General features: G+C 39.4%; 1 protein-coding gene across 19 annotated transcripts in view; it reads right to left on the minus strand.

The window, feature by feature from the left end:
* CTNNA3 (catenin alpha 3) overlaps positions 1–14,071 on the minus strand; it is a 1,911,430-nt gene that overhangs the window by 485,782 nt on the left and 1,411,577 nt on the right. For all 19 annotated transcript variants that reach the window (XM_055590589.1, XM_055590598.1, XM_055590586.1 and 16 more), the window contains one exon: positions 11,511–11,711. In XM_055590589.1, the coding sequence (XP_055446564.1) occupies positions 11,511–11,711 (201 nt within the window). The remainder of the gene's footprint in view (positions 1–11,510; positions 11,712–14,071) is intronic.

The following is a 14,071-nucleotide window of genomic DNA, read 5'->3' on the forward strand; positions in this document are numbered from 1 at the left end:
CCCTGTGGGTGGGGTTGGACAGGTGGCTTGTCAAGTTTTGTTGGTTAGGGAAGCTTGTGTTGGTGTTCTCATGGGTGAAGCTGGATTTATTTTCTCTGTAGTGCAATAAAGTGTCCAGTAGTGAGTTTTGAGGTGTCTATGGGTTTGGTATGACCCTTGGCTGCCTTTATTTTAATGCTTAGGGTTATGTTCCTGCATTTTTGGAGAATTAGCTTAGTATGTCTTGCTCTGAAACTTGTTGGCTTTTGGGTGGAGCTTGGTTTCAGTGTAGGTATGGAGGCTTTTGGATGAACTCTTGTTGATTAATGTTCCCTGGAGTCAGGAGTTTTCTGGTGTTTTCAAGTTTTGGACTTAAGCCTCCTGCCTCTGGTTTACAGTCTTATTCTTACAGTAGCCTCAAGATTTCTCCATCCATACTGCACTGATGATAAAACATCTAGGTTAATGGAGAAAATATTCTCCACCATGAGGGACACCCAGAGAGGTTCAGAGTTACATAGAGAAGAGATGAGGAAGGAGGGAGACAGAGGTAACCAGGAGGAGAAGAGGGGGAATAAAAAGGGGAGAGAGCAATCTCTATCCAGTAATCAATTCCCTATGTGCTATCCACAGTCTGGAACACCCAGAGAGGTTCACAGAGTTACACAGAGAAAAGAAGAGGGAGGAAGAAGATAGAGGTGACCAGGAGGAGAAGAGGGGGAGTCAAAATGAGAGAGACAGATCTAGCCAGTAATCAGTTCCCTAAGTGTTCTCCACAGCCCAGAATACCCAAAGAGATTCATAGAGTTGGGTAGAGAAGAGAAGGGAGAGGGAAGAGATAGAGGTGATCTGGGGGAGAAAAAGGAGAGTCAAAAGGGGGAGAGAGCAATTAAGCCAGTAATCACATTCCTAAGTAAAGATGGGTACCTAATATTGGATTCTTAAAGGTACAAAATTGATAACAAATACCAAAAAGCAAAGATTAAAATTATAGAGGTTAGATTCTCAAAAATACAATATTAAAAAAAAAACAAAATCACAAAAATTATTAAAAATTTATATGAAATTTGCTTTAAAAATTAGGGTCTTTTTTTGCAAGGTAATAATAGGTTATAAAAATGAAAATTAAAGGATTAGTAAAGAATGCTAAAATTTTTTAATTAAAAAAATGATAATAGTAATCTATATCTAAGAATTTCTCTGGAGCTGTTGAGGGCAGTTTGGGGTCAGTTCAGTTTCAGATAGTTCCTTGTTCCAGCTTATACTCTTTCTCAAGGTCTATAGGCCCCTTCCAGTGTAGTCGGTGCCTACTACAGGGTTTTCATCTGTTGCACCTGTCATTTCCAAAGTGGTTCCCTCTTCTTTGTTTATTTTGGCTTCCTCTGTTTGCAAGTCTCTTCAGTGTCTAATTTCCTCCCTGACACAAGGGGGTGACGATGGTCACTTATATAGGCTCACTTGTTCAGTTGTGCTGTGAGGAGGGAGGAACACTGCAAACAAATATCACTGGCACGTGTGAGGAGTGCTTGCAGTGTCTGGGCTACAGAGGGTTTCCTCTGCTCACAGCATGTGTGTTTTCATGGTCTACACTGCTCAGGCTCCAGGTCACTCTGCAGGGGAACTGTCGAAAGTGGGTCCTGGGTTGTGTGCACTTCCCAGGTCTAAGTCACTCAGGTTCAGATTCTTGGGTCTCCACAAAGGCACAGACTGGGTTGGGCCTGAGTTTGTGTCCAAGCAGCTCAGACTACCAGGTACTTGGGGAGCACACTCTCCCCAGGTGGGTGGTGTGTCATATCACCTCCCCATCCCAGCTGCTCAGTTTCCTGGGTGCACAGCAGGAGTGCTGAACAGGTGTGCCCTGTGTCTTCTCTAGGGAGCTGATCTCTGGCTGTGACCTTCCTGGCGGATGTCAACCGTCCAGGATCCCAGGAAGACTTGGTTAGCAACCATGAGCCTGCTTGCAATTCGGTAGAGGATGTGGTCTCTGGGGCAGTGATTGCACCCTGCCTTCTGGCTCTGGCTGTTACCCGCCTGCCTCTCTGCCTCCAGCGGGGGATGGGCGGATCCGTAGCCTGCTAGCTCTCCTCTGGTATTCGCTCAGTCCTTCGTTGTTCTGTGAGCAGGCCTAGCAGTACCTTAGATTAGAGCTTTTCATGGGAAAATTCTCTCTCTCTTTCTCTCTCTCTCTCTGGCTATCCCACAGTTTGGGTTGCTATCTCATGTTAGCTCCCTCAGATTGTCCTCAGGGCATTCAGCACAGTCCTTACCCTAAGCAACACAGCCGGCACCTACTTGTCAGCACCCGCTTGCTGGTGGTGGACCAAATGTCTGGGCTACTTCTCATGGGATTTGCGGTTAGGCACATTATCTGTGGGTTTTTTTTTTTTTTTTTTTTTTTTTCCCCTCCCGGTTATGTTGCCCTCTAAGATTTGAAAACTCCCCATAGACCCATCAGTGAGAGGGTTTCCTGGTGTTTGGAAACTTTTCCTCCTTTACAACTCCCTCCCCTAATTCTTTTGTCTCTCTTTTTTATCTTATATATTTTGTCCTACCTCCTTTTGAAGACAATAGTCTGCTTTTCTGGGTGCCTGGTGTCCTCCACCAGCGTTCAAAAGTTGTTTTTGGAATTTGCTCAGTGTTCAAATGATCTTTCAATAAATTTGTGGGGGAGAAAGTGGTCTCCCCATCCTATTCCTCCACCATCTTCAATGCTATGATTTTAGAAGGCATTAGTCTGCCCTATGGAGAAGGCAATGGCACCCCATTCCAGTACTCTTGCCTGGCAAATCCCATGGACAGAGGAGCCTGGTAGGCTGCAGTCCATGGGGTCGCTAAGAGTCGGGCACGACTGAGCAACTTCACTTTCACTTTTCACTTTCATGCATTGGAGAAGGAAATGGCAACCCACTCCAGTGTTCTTGCCTGGAGAATCCCAAGGACCGGGGAGCCTGGTGGGCTGCTGTCTGTGGGGTCAAACAGTCGGACACGACTGAAGCGACTTAGCAGCAGCAGCAGTTTGCTCTATTACAAAGAATGTCTAGTATAGAGTAACTTAAAATGAATGAAGTCAAAGTTGCCATCCCTTTAGATTTCAAACACAATGATATAGTTTGGTACAGTATTACAGTATTTGAATAATAATATAATAGGATTACAGGCCTGTTAATATTTTGTAATTGTTGTTAAAGAAGGAAAAAAAAAATCATCGAATGGTCCATTTTTCTACTTTTCACAAGATTTCATAGACACCTGTATGTTTATTTTGCCACTATCTTGGTTATAGAATCACATTCACATCATAAACTCTAAGGCACATCATCTCTGAAAGATACTTAGATTTAAAGTGGTGTCATAATATCTCATTTAATAAAACTACAGGGCATAAAGCATTCTTTTATGCTTATTTTTAAACTTTTCTAAGCCATCTGAAAGAAATGGGTTTGGAAACAAGCTGCTGAAAGGCAGTGCTCTTGTTTGGGTGACATGTGGGGAAGCATTTCCATTGTCCCAATACAGATAATGACCAACCACATTGGCAAAATTAATTTCCCTTCTCTGGGTCCTTTCACTCCCTTGTTGATGCTATTCACCTCCTCCCCCCATCACTCCCACTTCCCTTTGCTCACAGACTCCAAAGCCTTTTTTGTGCTGAGACATCTGCAAGAATGAGAATCTAACTATGAGGCAGAATCTGTCTCCATAAAAGCTCAGAGGCCACTACTTGCCCCTCTCTTCCTTGCTGATCAACAAGGTGTTGGCATTTTATTTAAACTCTGCTCATATGGTGTGTCTGCTCAGGAAGTTCATTCAGGGACAGTGAAGCAAAAGCAGGCATTAGCTCTGGATTTATTCCAGGGGTGGAAGTATCTAGAATATGGTGGCAAATGAAAGTACCATTTGTGAGGTCCAATGTCATCATGGCATGATGCCAATAATGGCATTAGATGTTCACTGAGGTCTGGAATGGCAGCTCAAACAAAGCTTCCTTGGGAATGGCCAACTGGTTCCTATATGCAGCATCCCTTGCAGTCTGTCTGTTTGCTTATTCTCTAGCCTTCCTGTGCTTGTGTGTTTGTTTTTAGTTAGATTCTGTTGTTTGCAGTCAAGAACTGAAACTGAGACTTCATTCCTAAACCTCTTACATGTAAGTTATTTTACTCCCTGTCTATTCCTGACACATAAAGGCCCATAAAATAAATCTGAGTTCATTTTTTTTTACAGAGTGTGTGAAAATAGGATCAGAAAGAAAGGTGTGATCTAATTCTCTTTCTAGATAATGTCTTATTTGCCTGGAGAACATGCATCTGTAGCTGATAATAGGAGTTCTAGGGTTTAAGAAGATACAAGAACTCTACAACATCTTTGCATGGTGAATATCCACACAGCAGATCCAGATTCTTCACTTCCTCTCCCAACAACTCCTTCCCTTTAACCCATTCCAATTCATTTCCTCTATTTATAATATATCCTGCATTTAGTATCAGCTTCACAGTTTCCTATTTTATATTTTCCAGATTTGGGAATGTGTCAGCCCTTCTTAATGATTTTCAGAAATCTACCCTTAAGTCCTCTACATCATTTCCTTCCTTGACAATAAAATTTCTTCCAATGTGTCAGAATATATTATTTTTATTAATAAGGATGTTACTAACAGTGACACTTTAGATTATGCCACATACCTTTCTTAGTATCTAACTGTATCAAAAAGGTCAAACTAGCCTTTGCATTACCCAGTACACATAGGAAATTTCAGTTTTTTGGCACTTTTTTTTTTTTTTTTACAAGTTTATATTTCCAATAACTTAAAATGGCAAGATAAGGAAGTACCCTCAGCCTCTTCCACTAGACCTGGGTTCTATTCAAAGTCAAGTCTCTTTGGAAAGAAAACAGCTTTTTCATTCAGAAGCTCTAGAGGCTGCTTTCTTCAATTCACAATCTTAGTTCAAAATCCTGCAGCAACAGAAGCATTGTATTCAGATACCTGTCTCAGACTGCTACTGTGGGAAGGACTTTGCCAGCAAATGTTTCTGAATTTGAAGGCCCGGCAGCTACCCTTTACAGGGATTTGCTGGAACTATTAGTGAAATTAGGTTCAGTGGGATCTTTCAACCGATGCAGTTCAAGGATGGTTCTGGTAAGTAATTGAGTACACAAAAGTCATGATCCCTTGTTCAAAAGCTTGCTGCTGCTGCTGCTGCTAAGTCACTTCAGTCACGTCCAACTCTGTGTGATCCCATAGACAGAAGCCCACCAAGGCCCCCCATCCCTGGGATTCTCCAGACAAGAACACTGGAGTGGGTTGCCATTTCCTTCTCCAGTACATGAAAGTGAAAAGTGAAAATGAAGTCACTCAGTCGTGTTCGACTCTGTGCGACCCCATGAACTGCAGCCCACCAGGCTTCTCTGTCCATGGGATTCTCCAGGCAAGAACACTGGAGTGGGGTACCATCGCCTTCTCACAAAAGCTTGGTAAAGAACCTTTTAAGAATCTGACCCCAGGTTCTCTGAAAAGACCTAATATCTGACTCTGGACAGTAATCAATCACTTCCCTGATCTTTTCTCTGCCCCAGCCTTTGACAAAGTCCACTGCTTCTGAGTGTTGCTTTTTCCCACAAATTGAGATAACTTGTTCCCTTGCTTTACTGTAGTAGAATGTATCACAGTATATCAACCTGTAGTGAATTTTAAATTTCACACTGGGAGAAGAACTTGGGTGCTTTTATATTTCCAATAGGGAAATATAAAAATAAATAGTGTGGTACCTGCCTTTAAGGATGTTACAATCTAGTGGGAGCAACTTGCATGTAAATGGCTGATTATGATACAAGGCAAAGTGAAATAAGCATTGACTAGAAGACCGGCTCATCCATGGTAACACAGATAATGGAGCAACTAATTCTAACTGAAAGGGAATGAGAAGCTCCTGTGCAAAGGTGGTGGCATTTGAGAAAGTTACACAGAATAATTATAAGTTTTGAGGGGTGACAGAGGAGAAAAAAGTGTTTCACTGCTAGAACAGAATTAGCATAAGCATATAGGTTCATTTCAAGAGTTTTTTTTTGTTCTATTTTGTTTTAATCTAGCACCTGCAAGAGACTATATAGTAGGCTCTGGGAGAGATGCATAGAGAAATGACACAAGTTTTCTTTTCTCCTATAGTTTAACTTCTGTTTGGAGAGAAACCTCAATTCTATATGAATATATTTGAAGAGTTCATAACATATGGCTGACTGGAACAATGGAACTGAGTGGCAAGTCCTTTAAAATCTACAGCACATGAGATCAAGACCAGCACTTTTTTCAGAAGAAGTAAAGAAAGATTTCTAGGGGACATGGAGGTATGAGCTGTTTCTTAAAAGAGGATAAAATTTAACATGATAAATAAGGGGTATGGATATTCAAAATGACAGGTATGGCACGAACAAGATTTAAATGCAGAAATAATCCTGGCATGCCCATGTGATTGTGAAAGCACCAATCTAGAGTACAAGGTAATTTTGGGCCAACCTAAATGGAGTAGGCAATGGCACCCACTCCAGTACTCTTGCCTGGAAAATCCCATGGACGGAGGAGCCTGGTAGGCTGCAGTCCATGGGGTTGGTAAGAGTCGGACACGACTGAGTGACTTCGCTTTCACTTTTCACTTTATTGCATTGGAGAAGGAAATGGCAACCCACTCCAGTGTTCTTGCCTGGAGAATCACAGGGATGGAGGAGCCTAGTGGGCTGCCATCTTTGGGGTCACACAGAGTCGGACATGACTGAAGCAACTTAGCAGCAGCAGCAGCAGGAAGAGAAAAAATAGAAATTCATGTTTAGGTAAACTCATTGCCTAAATTCAGGCAGACAAATTAAGTGAGCAAAGCAATCTGAGCATATGATGAAAGATAGTAAAGGATACTATGGCTCAGGTTCAACCAAAAGAAAATCACCACTAGGTCCTAGCCATTATCTAGAGCCATTATCATTCCTATAGTAAACTGTGCTCTAATGTTGCCAGACCCTCCCATTTGTTACAATGTGTCATTAAATTGGAACTATATATATATATATATAAGTTGTATTGAACTTTTGAGATCCCAGGGTCTGTAGCCCTCTAGGATCCTCTGTTTTTGGGATTTCCCAGGCAAGAATACTGGAGTGGGTAGCCATTTCCATCTCCAGGGACTCTTCCTGACCCAGGGACTGTTCCCACATCTCTTGCACTGGCAGGTGGTCTCCTGTGTTGTAGGTAGATTCTCTACCAACGGGGCTACCAGGGAGGACATATACATACATACATATATAAAAATATGTGTGTGTGTGTGTGTGTGTGTGCACGTGTGTGAATTAGAATATATATAATAGAATACATATATATATATATAAACTAGAAAACAAAATTTTATTGATCAAAACCTACTTAGACACATAAGAATTCCCTGGGTCACATCTAGTATGTGGCCCATTGCTTTTTAAACTCTGCTGAACTATAGAGGGTAAAGACTGCTGGAACTAAAGCTTTTGCATTATATTTGATGGCCATTTAAGGTTACAGAACATAGATGCAACATAAGGAAAGTAGCATGTTTTAACTGCTGCTGCTGCTAAGTCGCTTCAGTCGTGTCCGACTCTGTGTGACCCCATAGATGGCAGCCCACCAGGCTCCCCCATCCCTGGGATTCTCCAGGCAAGAACACTGGAGTGGGTTGCCATTTCACACAATTCAGGTTATTTGTATATGAAAACTATTAAAGGAAAAGGAAGTGATAAGAATTACTGACTGCTATTAAAGTTCTTAAAATGTTTTTCTAGATAAATTCATCTTAGAAGTCTATCTGTTGTTTAAACTGGTAACAAGAAAAATGTACAACAAAAATTTGGAAATATTTATCGGCTCTGACTTCAACTGTCTCATTTGCCTTTAGGAAGAAAAACTGCAGCTATAAGACTCTTCTCCATTATAACAGGGAAAGGATTCAAGTTGGGCCTGCAGGAGTGCTTGATAAGTGACTCTTTATCTGCCAGCACTATGCGGTGCCAGTGTTGGATGCCACCGTGATGTCTTGGTCCGGTTCACTTGTGTGCCTGTTGTGTCTTAGTCCATGAGCCTGGTTGACTTGGAAATCAGGTGGGGTTTGAGTGTTTGCAAGAGATGCTTTGGGTCTAGTCAGTTTTTGAATTGATAGTTCATAAGTCACTCACAAAAAATTATGTTAATTCACTCTTGGTTTAGGTTTTTCCCCAACCTAATGTGAAAGAATTGAAATTGATGTTAAAAACATAACTTATAAGCTTTCACACTGCAATTCAGAAGGCTTGTTATTTAACAAAAAGGCTCATACTCTCTCTCCCCTCTCAGGAATTCCTGACAGGTAGAGGAGCTTAGTAACAGGGCAGAATTGGGTAGAATAAAATATTTCTCTTGGAAATTACAATATTCCGCCTCTGTCTGAATGAAATGCAGCCTCCAGATGTTGCATCTGTTTCACTGAAAACCAACTGCTAGATTTTATGAACAATGCAAATTCCTGAAATGTAACAGGGCTTTCTAATGCTGAGAAAACATTTAGAAGAGCATCAGATCTTGAAAATGTGCTAATGAGCCACAAAGTCTGATTAAAGCAAAGGTGCAATGTTCCAAAAACATGTTTTGTGATTTAGATAAGTATGGCTTGGGTTTCATCATAGATGTGAGTACTTTAAAGGCAGAGTGTGCAAAGATAAGAAAGTCTCAGTAAAAAAAACAATTCACAATAGCTCCTTACTAAGTTATTTTCAGAAAAAAGTGTTAAGATCTGAAAACTGTGTAAAAAGGGAAATAAAGAGAAAAGCAGGCCATTCACTCACTAAAAGATGAACTATTAAGGCTTCATAACATAAAACATGACATTTTAAATTATTTAATTTGATGATTATTTATAAATAATAAGCCCAAGTTATGAGCAGATGTGAACAAAGATGAACATCTTCTGTTACTTAATTGTGGAGGATAGAACAGTTGGAAGTATTTTTCATAGACAATATCCCTCTGGGAGAGAAAATCTTCACATATTTCAGCTTTAGTTAAGATCAAACTGATCTAATTAGCATTTTCATCTAATTTATTGCTCAGAATTCCCTTTAGTGAGGCATGCTTTTGATAAATTTCAAGGAATGCTGTTTTCGGAAAAGTTTGAAATTAGACATATAAAACCAAAATGAGAAGCTTTTTAAGATAAGCCAAAACTTATCTTAAAAACTAAAATGACAAAATTGGAAAGTCATAAACTATATTGTTATGTTAATAAGAAGATATGACTTACACAGAATAACTCAGGATTATTCTATATTTTTGTATTTGGGGTACAGGACATAATTTACCTGGAGAATTTCAATTAAATTTACACACAACTAATTAGATAAAAAAGGATTTCTCGCTCTTATTACTGAATGATAATGCTGCCATGTTGGTTAGTTATCTTGTAAGGTCATTATAAATCATAGAGGTACTGAAAAAATATAATTAAATGTGTAAATAACTTTGTTTCATTTTTATTTTCTGATTTCAGATGATAAAAATTGATTATGAATGAGTGTTCCCACAACACATTTCACACTCTGGACACTTTAGAATTTCACTTCCACTTCTTTGCATATGCAGATATGGACTCTACACTGTGGAAAATGAAACTAAAAATTTAGTACCTCAGACAGGCATTGTGGATATAAGAATGTGATCACAACACATTATCAATATGATTACAAAACAGAAGCAAGATGTAGACACAATCTTGGTAGACTTTATCTAATTAATTTTCTATATGGCTTTTTTCACTTGACTGAAAAGGGAACCACTGATGCATTCTTCTTTTTACTTGCAATTCTATTCCCAGAAGGTAGGGAAAATAATCATAAAATGCTGTACTTGATTTTGACCAATAAGAAAGAACCAGTTAAATTTAATTTTAGGGAAGAGATGCTGAACTACTCTAACACAATTATATCCTTAAGCACACCTCATTGATAAAGCAACTACCGTGTACCCTATTTGTGACACCAGGGACTTTTGAGGAATTAGTATTAGAAATATCATTATCAAGAGTTGCAAATACACCGCCTTCCTCTTTCCTTAGTATATCTTAACTGTTTTCTTGCTTTAGAAATATTTTCAAAGATATAATGAGAAAACTATCCATCAAGATTCATTAATGATTTCTGTATCAACATGCTAGAAAAAGAGCAACACTAATCATCAGTTTCCTACAGGCTTTACTAAGCTTACCTTGTGGTACAGTTCTTCAGAACTATCCCTAGTGAAGGTTAAGAAAAGCTTATGTTTATGAAGTAATTCCAAGGAGCAGCTTCCTCTTTTCCCAAATCACCCATCTTAAATTCCTTCTATCGCTTTCACAAAATAAGTATGTACATCCAATTTTAATACACCCTATATTTAACATGAAGAACAATTCTCTAGGGAGAATCAATGATTTAAGTAAAGAATTTCAAATATTTTAGGAATCAGGGGTCCATGATCACCTCATGCTAGAAGTAATTAATAAAAAAAAAAATTCAACCTGAGGTTTTCACAGATCCTTTGGCCACCTCATGAGAAGAGCTGACTCATTGGAAAAGACTCTGATGCTGGGAGGTTTTGAGGGCAGGAGGAGAAGGGGATGCCAGAGGATGAGATGGCTGGATGGCATCACTGACTCAACGGACTTGAGTCTGAGTGAACTCCGGGAGTTTGTGATGGACAGGGAGGCCTGGCGTGCTGTGATTCATGGGGTCACAAAGACTCGGACACGACTGAGTGACTGAATTGAACTGAAGGGATTTTTTGCAAGTAAAACTACTACCATCATGACATAAAAATAGTTGTTTGTCCTCATTCAAATTGCACCCATTGTTTCTGAATTCATACGAATTCAAATGCTTCTTTGAATTTTCTGTAAGTTTCTTAACATTGTTAAAATAAGAATGCCGTTTAATGTGTGATTCAGAAACTAAGCATTTACTTGCTGATTTCAGAAAATATTAACTTGGGTGCCACAACCAAAACAAAATCTTGGATCCATATTTCTTAAGTAATCAAAGATTATGTGAAAGAACAAAATAGTGTTTTCAGAGACTGGGAAATAAGGCAGAAACCATTTCTCTGGAGACATAGGACAAGTTTGCTCTGCTTAACCAAAGTAAACAGAAACCTGGGGCACCAATCATACAGCTAAAAGAGGGCTTGGAAATTATAGCATACTTATCACATCTGGCCTAATTATATCTCCTAATAGCTCTAACATTAATAAACATTCATACACGGCTAAAGTCTGTGAGTAATTTATAGAACGCATATATTTATAAAAAGTTCTTTTTCTCTGATGAACATATTTACTCCCTAGAGATAAATTTAAAATCACATGACCACAGGATTTAAGTACCTATCAGATAACAGCAATCTATTTCAAAGCAAACTGCACAGACTGAGATTTTCTTTCCATATGTAAGAATATTTGGTAGCTATGTAGATGCAAATATTAGGAAGAGAGCCACTGTTATTAAGGACAGAGACTTACCAGTGCTTGTCAGAAAGTTCACGTTTCTCATCACACCTTCTGTGTAAGCCCCTGGCTCGTAACTGTCCATTTCACCTGTGACGATGTGAGCAACTCTTGCTGCCCGTCCTCGGATAGCACCTGCAGCTCGGTCTAGATTATCAGCATCTTGGTCTCTCAGGGCTATGATACATTTGTTGACATCTTCTAAGATATGGCTCTCTGTAAGTAAACAGATCAAATTAGTTTAGTGGGTTTGTTTCATTTTGGTTTTTTTTAATCACACAAATCTAGCATACTGTGCATGCTATGTCACTTCAATTTTGTCCAACTCTGTGTGACCTTATGGAATGTAGCTTGCCAGGCTCCTCTGTCCATGGGATTCTCTAGGCAAGAATATTAGAGTGGGTTGCCATGCCCCCCTCCAGGGGATCTTCCCAACCCAGGAACTGAACCCATGTGTCTTAAGTCTCCTGCACTGACAGGAGCGTTCCCTCCCACTAGCGCCACTACTGTATTTCATGTTAATTTCTGGTTGCACACAAGGTACACATTGGGAATGAAGGGCATTGACAACTAAGAAGAAAAAAATACAGACAATTCTGCTTATACCTTTTTAAAATAGCACAACTTGTAAGATAAAAACTTTGCATTTTTATCAGCAATTCTTATAGATTGCAACTGATTTTAGATTCTGATTCCGATAGATTAGATTTTAGATTTGAAAGGTTTATAAATGGACATTAAGGGAAAATTCTATATTAAAGCAAAATAAAATGTATAACGATGGAACACAATTCTAATAAAAGCAACACTATGCAGATTATGAAACTATACTAAATATAGAGACAGATAAAACTATAGCATTCCATTCAACTAATATTCATTGATGTAAGCTATTTAATACAACTATAGAAATCTTATAAATTAGGAAATGATGAAAACTGTGAAATATATAAATTTTATGTTGTAAAGCAGCAACCTCACTACAACTGTGAAAAGACTCATATATAAAGAGGGCTTTACAAAGATTGATTGACTTGAAGAAAATGAATCCCAGAGAAACTTGCTCACTCTAAAGAGTAGCTCCAGACCTCTTTCTCTCCTTCCTTCTTTGCATGATTAGTGCATGAAGAAATCGGGGAGTTATTAGTATAGTAAAACAATGTGGTTTTCTTTTTCCTATAAAATGATTAATGCTCCCAGACAAAACTAATGAGTGGAGCTGAGTAAACATGTGGAATATCAACAAGCATGGGCAATGATATTTCTAAGAATTTAAAAGGATATTAAAAGAATGGTTTCTGTCTTTATTAAATGAATACCCACCCAAAATATTTTAAGCCTCTATTACTTCAAAACATGTACAGAAAACAACAAAAAAGGCCTCAGTATTTTCCAGAACATATTGTTAACTTTCTCACTTTCTCTCTCCTCTCTGCACTTGCCGATTTTCTGCACATAGGCTACAGAAGACAGGCATTCATAAGGCTATTTCTTTGCAGAGTCACACCTTCCTCTTATTGTGCAAAGCATAAAATCCAAACTATCAAAGAATATGGTCCCCAGTGAACTTCTAAGACTTGATGTCTACTATTCCTCTGCATGCCTCTTATGCTTGTTATATTTATTTTATAATTTTCCAAACCTGCCATAATTTTTCAAGCCTCTGTGCCAGTGAGCATATTAGAACCTTGACCAACACTGCTCTTTCGGGTTTCTAGACCCAATTTCACTTGGGTCTGTATATGTGTTTGTGTGTGTAGGCTTTTCCACACTAACTAGTAACTCTCTGTACACCAACTGGGTGATGTGGAATTTAACTCAATTCCAACACTATCTACCTGGAGATGTGTTCTCCCCAGGTGGCTCTGACAGTAAAGAATCTGTCTGCAAAACAGGAGACCCGGGTTCAATCCCTAGGTCCAGAAGATGCCCTGGAGAAGGGGATGACAATCCACTCCAATATTCTTGCCTGGAGAATTCCATGGACAGAGGAGCCTGGCATATAGGAGTGCTACAGCCCATGGAGTCACAAAGAGTCAGACACAACTGAGCGACTAACACACACACACACACACACACACACACACACATCTGGAGATAGCATCAGATTCCACAGGTTAAAGGTTTAGTTTCACAAGACTACCACTTTCCACCCCTACTACAGACACCAATCATAAGCCAAGATTTTTACCTGTGCTTCTGAATAACTGCTACAAACTAAAGGTTCCCATGACCCCCTACTCAGACTTTAGACACCCATCCAAGTTGAGGTTGTTACATGTATTCCCGACCAACTGGCTAAAAATCAGAGGTTCCCACAACCTCCTTTTCAGGCATGATCAATTTACTAGAGTAGCTCAAAAAACTCAGAGAAATATTTTACTGACTAGATGTAACTTTATAGCTCAGGAATGGCCAGATGGAAGAGAAGCAGAGAGTGAGGATAGAGAAAGACACAGAGTTTCCATGCCCTCTCCAGGCACGTCACTTTCCCCAAATTTCCAAGGGTTCACCAACCTGGAAGCTCTCTAAACCCCATCATTTGGGGATTTTATGGAGGCTGTATTTCATAGGCT

Source organism: Bubalus kerabau, chromosome 1 (assembly GCF_029407905.1).
Source record: "Bubalus kerabau isolate K-KA32 ecotype Philippines breed swamp buffalo chromosome 1, PCC_UOA_SB_1v2, whole genome shotgun sequence".
Lineage (NCBI taxonomy): Eukaryota > Metazoa > Chordata > Mammalia > Artiodactyla > Bovidae > Bubalus > Bubalus kerabau.